Genomic DNA, 5198 nt, shown 5'->3' with positions numbered 1-5198 from the left:
TGGCCTAAAAGTTGTGCATTTATTAGAGTAGTTAATAGACTGCCTGAGAAAATAACATTATGTCAGGGCAATATAGATTTAATGTTTTGCCTTCTAGGAAAAAGCAGTACTTCCTTAAAGTTGCAGAGAAACTTTAAGTACTTTCTTAAGTTGCAATAATCAATTTTTTTTTTTTTGAGACAGAGTCTTACTATGTCACCCTCAGTAGAGTACTGTAGCATCACAGTTCACAGCAACCTCAAACTCTTGGGCTTAAGCAATTCCCTTGCCTCAGCCTCCCAAGTAGCTGGGACTACAGGTACTCACCACAACACCCTGCTATTTTTTGTTGCAGTTGTCACCACTGTTTAGCTGGCCCTGGGCCAGGCTTGAACCTGCCAGCCTCCGTGTATGTGGCTGGCGCCATAACCACTGTGCTATGAACACCAAGCCTAATAATCAATTTTTAACCAGACTATCTTTCACAGAAAAGAAAAATACGAATGGGAGACAAGAGCTGAAAATTTCTTGAATTTATCTTGAAAGACTTGAAAACTCATATTTTCAAGATTTATGTTGCATAGGGTTCAAGGAATTTTAGTGAATGGAAAAGAGAAACTCAGTTTAAAGGAGGACAGGGATGTGCTACGGATTTACTTTCATGAACATTAAATATTGATTGCTGTTAATGGTACCTTTGTTATGTTTGTGTTATGTTTATAAAAAGGTAGGAAAAATTGTTTTGTAATGACTTAATAGCAGTAGTAATTCCTGCTTATTAGTTATTACTTAGATTTTTCAGGAAACACCTTATCTCCAGGGTTAACTTCATCGTATTGTATTTAGCAAAAGCACAAAAACAACTTGTATAATACATTAAAGGGATTTAGGGCCTAGAGAGTTTTGCTGTGAAATCTGACCTTTAATATTCTTGGCTAAAAAACCAGTGAGCCACTTACTGTATGTGCCAAAGGAAGAGGTCCTGCTGTTAACAGGAAGTCTTTAGTGGGAATACTAAAGACAGATTGAATTCCTTTGTTTTGCACTTAATTTAGTTCTATGCAGTTTTAAGTAACAGATTTTTAAAAAACATTTTTAAATGTTTTAAAGATAACTAAAGAAATCAAATTACAAAAATCAAACAAAAGTATCAGGCTTTACAAAAAAATACTGTATTTGTATTTATTCAATAACGCGTAAATATTTTGGTAACCAGAATCATCTTTTGAGGAGGGGTTAGTAATCTTTAGACCAGGGGTCCTCAAACTTTTTAAACAGGAGGCCAGTTGACTGTCCCTCAGACCGTTGGAGGGCTAGACTGCGGGCCCTGTTCGGCTGCTAAGCAGAATAGGCAGGAGCAGCAAAAACACCCGGCGGGCTGGTTGAATGTCCTAGGAGGGCTGCATGTGGACGCCTGCTTTAGACATACATCTTTATCTGGAATTATTCTGCTGAGGAAGAAAGCAGTTGGCTTGATTTAATACTTGATATCTTTATCAACATCTTGATTACAGCATGGGCTACAATGTTTAGTATCTATTACTATGCACCTTGTGGAACTTTTCGAGTTTCAGCTTCCATTTTTTTCCATGTAGCCATTACAAAATTTGGAAACCAGAATTTTGAGCTTTATTTCTAAGGGTAGATCTCATAAATATCTGCCTGATCGTATGAAATCAGGTTTTTGGAGGCATATCTAGGTAAAGCTTTGTAGAGAGACAAAATAATTCTTTGTTGTCTGTTGAGAAAAAAAGATTCTTTTCAGAGTATCATCACTCACTGACAGGGCATCTGGTTACCCACGAGCTCTGATGGAGATGGAGAAGGAGGTTAACGCTGTTTTCATTCCTGCTAACACAGCATCCATTCTGCAGCCCGCAGTTCGAGGAGTAATATCAACTTTCAAATCTTATGATTTAAGAAATACATTTCAAGGCTGGGCCCGGTGGCTCTTGCCAGTGATCCTAGCACTTTGGGAGCCTGAGGCAGGTGAATTGCTTGAGCTCAGGAGTTCAAGACCAGCCCAAGCAAGAGCAAGATCCCGTCTCTAATAAAAATAGAAAAATTAGCCAGGCCTTGTGGCAGGTACCTGTAGTCCCAGGTACTCAGGATGCTGAGGCAAGAGGATTGCTTGAGCCCAAGAGTTTGAGTTTGCTGTGAGCTATGATGCCCCAGCACTCTACTCAGGTTGGCAGAAAAGCACTCCATACTCATTACAGCAGTGGTTCTCAACCTTCCTAGTGCCGGTGTTTATTTTCATTGTTAAAAAGGGGTTGCGATCCATAGGGTGAGAACCACTGCATTACAGTATTTCCCATACAACGAGAAAATCCTCTCCTCTTCAATCTCCCACTAAGACTCTAATGTCAGCTTTCCCAAATTTCCATACTATTTCCAAAATTTTCTCTTTTTTTTAGCTGGTCCAGGCCAGCATCGAACCTGCCAGCCTCCGCCAATGCCCTACCCACTGAGCACAGGCACCACCATATTTCCCAATTTTCAAGACCTGATTTACTTTCTCCCAAACTTAATTCTCATTTTTCTTTGAAAGCATCCTGGCTATGTCTTTTCCCTCTCCATTACCACTGGTACCCAGAATCCTTTCTCTAGGAATTTATCCTATCCTAAATACTATAATACTAATCTTTAAATACTGCTTTCAGAAAATCACTTGTCATTTTTGAAATGTGCAATGGCTTCTGCCTGACTCAAATCTAAGCCTGTTGGACCACAAATCTCCATTCTACTTCACACCTTAATTCTTCAAACCAGGCGCAACTACAAAGTCCCTAAATTTAAACCATGTCTATTCTAGACTATTCCCAAATTTCCACCTAAAATATCCTTCTTCTGGCCTCTGTTAATCTAAAGCCCAACCTCAAGGCCCAGTCCAAGTCCCACCTCTCCCATGAATCTCTCTTTTAAGTATTCTAGCAGCCTACAATCTCTTTTTTGACTTCCTATTACACTTTTCATATAACAACTATTTTGTGACAATTGCATAGCACGTATATTGGTATTGTGTCCCCCAAAAAGATATTAGAAGTTCAGAGACTGAGAGGGCCAAGGAAAGTGCCAGACACATAAATAATTAATACTAAATGAATATGATTTTATCTACAGTCAAAATATGCATGCTCAAACTGTTTTCAAGTGAGCTGAAGTTATGTGAGCTAAAAAGTAAATGTGTCTACATATTTATTTTTATCTTGCTAAAACTTAAAGCCTACAACTCACTGGGTAGGGAAAAAAATCAGATAAGAAAAAGTTTAATTTTTAGCTCATTTCATCATGCTTTAGGAATAAAGTAGAACTCTCTACTTCTCTAATCCCATTCTGCTTCTTGTAGAAATATCCCTAAATCTGAAGATATGGAATACAGCTTTTTGTCCTTAAGGCTAATAAAAGCATGTTATAAAAACAACAACAAAAAGACTGTCTCAACACACAATCGACCAGTTGTATTTTGGCTGACTTGGAAAAGAATTATTAAGCTATAAAACAGTTATGTTCAAAGAGATAGACTGAGACCTAGCCAAGTAATATACTTGTTCATGGTATCACCTAAATGCCCAAATCTTCCCATCCTCCTCTCCAGGTTCAACTGCAGCTTCTCTGAAGACCTAATCTTCCCATCCTACCAAAACTTGAACTAAATTTAACCCAATTGGAGACATCAAATTCTTGTTTTTCAAGGCTCTTGGTGTTAACAGTCTAAATAGCTTTGAGACAAGCAGCAGCTTTATGTAACATGAGTTACTAAAATAAATGGACACAGAATTCTTTCATTCAGTATACATTAACAACTAACTTGCACACCAATTTAAGCAAGAGCAAAATGGAAAAGTACTTTAGAAGTATTTTTGGCTTCCCAGGAAACCAGAAAAGAGCATCTTTATAATCAAGTATCAATAAATACAAACTACTATCATATTTACAATGTTAAGATACCTGAAGTATGCCTCCCCTGATTTTGTGGCATTCTTTGGAAGAGATCGTGGTTATAGTCATAGTATCTGTAGTCTTCATGTGCACGATCTCCATGAGGCCGCCTTCTCTGACCATCAAAAAAACTGTCTGAGTAATAATAGCGGGAACCAGAGTCTCCATTTTCAATGGCAAAATTAACTTCTGTTAAAAATGACTGAGAAGAACCATACTCCCGAGGGACATCTGCTAGACTCCTGGCAAGATAAGAAGGTGCAGATAATCTGTTGCTTTCTCTTCTCATGATTTCGTGAGGTGTTCTTTGAATTGGAGTTCTAAGGAAACTCTGGTTTCTTGAAACTACTCCATCTCCAGAACCTGAAAAGGTATTAGAGCTTGAATCTGGAAGACAGATATCAGTTCGTCTTGGAATTGTTGGACCATGCCGGATAAATGAGGGCATGAGATCTATAATAAAACAAAGAATAAAATTACTATTTCAATAAGTAATAAAAAACACTTTTCAAAAGTTATTTATTTATCTCTTCCATCCCAAAATTTTAAAGATAGTAATTGGGTATTTTCCAACGCAAATGAATTCATATCTGCATTATTGTGCTATGAGAAAGCTGAGGCAGCATCAAATGATTTCGGCACACTACCACACATAATATGATGAAGTGTCATGTATTAGTGAAATGCTCATGAACTAATGGACAAAGATAGAAGACCGTCTAACAAATTGACACGTAGGCATTGGATATTTAAGATTATAGTTTGTTTTGTTTTCACTTCATTTTAGAAACTGCCAAAAACCCTTCTTCAGCAAACACAATTTCAAAGTTAAAAAAGCACAACACGACGCTACTCCAAAACCTGTAAAGACGGATTCCATTAAAATTAGGATTTCGTTCTCTCTACTCTTGGAATTACCTAGCACTAGTGCAGTAATCAAATGCGGGAAAGCCAAAAATCAGTATGAATATTTAGTATGAATATTAAAAAATAAAGAACTCTCATTCCAAAGAGGGACACAAATGTTGAATCAGCTAAAAATACCAAGCCTGAAACCAGGGTTCCTTTAAGAAATTAAGTAATTAAAAAATTCAAAATAGAAGATACTAGAAAACTGCCTTTCAGGATATAGTTCTTCTGAATACATAACTTGAAAATAACGGGCGGCTCCTGTGGCTCAGTGGGTAGGGTGCCAGCCCCATATACTGAGGATGAGAGGTTCAAACCCAGCTCCGGCCAAACTGCAACAACAAAAAAAAAATCGCCGTTGTGGCGGG

The 5198-nt window shown here is 37.7% G+C and overlaps 1 protein-coding gene across 1 annotated transcript in view; it reads right to left on the bottom strand.

The window, feature by feature from the left end:
- SAV1 (salvador family WW domain containing protein 1) overlaps positions 1–5198 on the bottom strand; it is a 25880-nt gene that overhangs the window by 18624 nt on the left and 2058 nt on the right. Inside the window, exon 2 of the mRNA XM_003792150.3 lies at positions 3931–4374. Within this exon, the coding sequence (XP_003792198.1) occupies positions 3931–4374 (444 nt within the window). The remainder of the gene's footprint in view (positions 1–3930; positions 4375–5198) is intronic.

Source organism: Otolemur garnettii, unplaced genomic scaffold (assembly GCF_000181295.1).
Source record: "Otolemur garnettii isolate 467f Iridium unplaced genomic scaffold, OtoGar3 scaffold00054, whole genome shotgun sequence".
NCBI classification, from domain to species: Eukaryota; Metazoa; Chordata; class Mammalia; order Primates; family Galagidae; genus Otolemur; species Otolemur garnettii.
The sequence above is the reverse complement of the archived record's forward strand: the minus strand, read 5'-3'. Positions and strand labels throughout refer to the sequence as shown.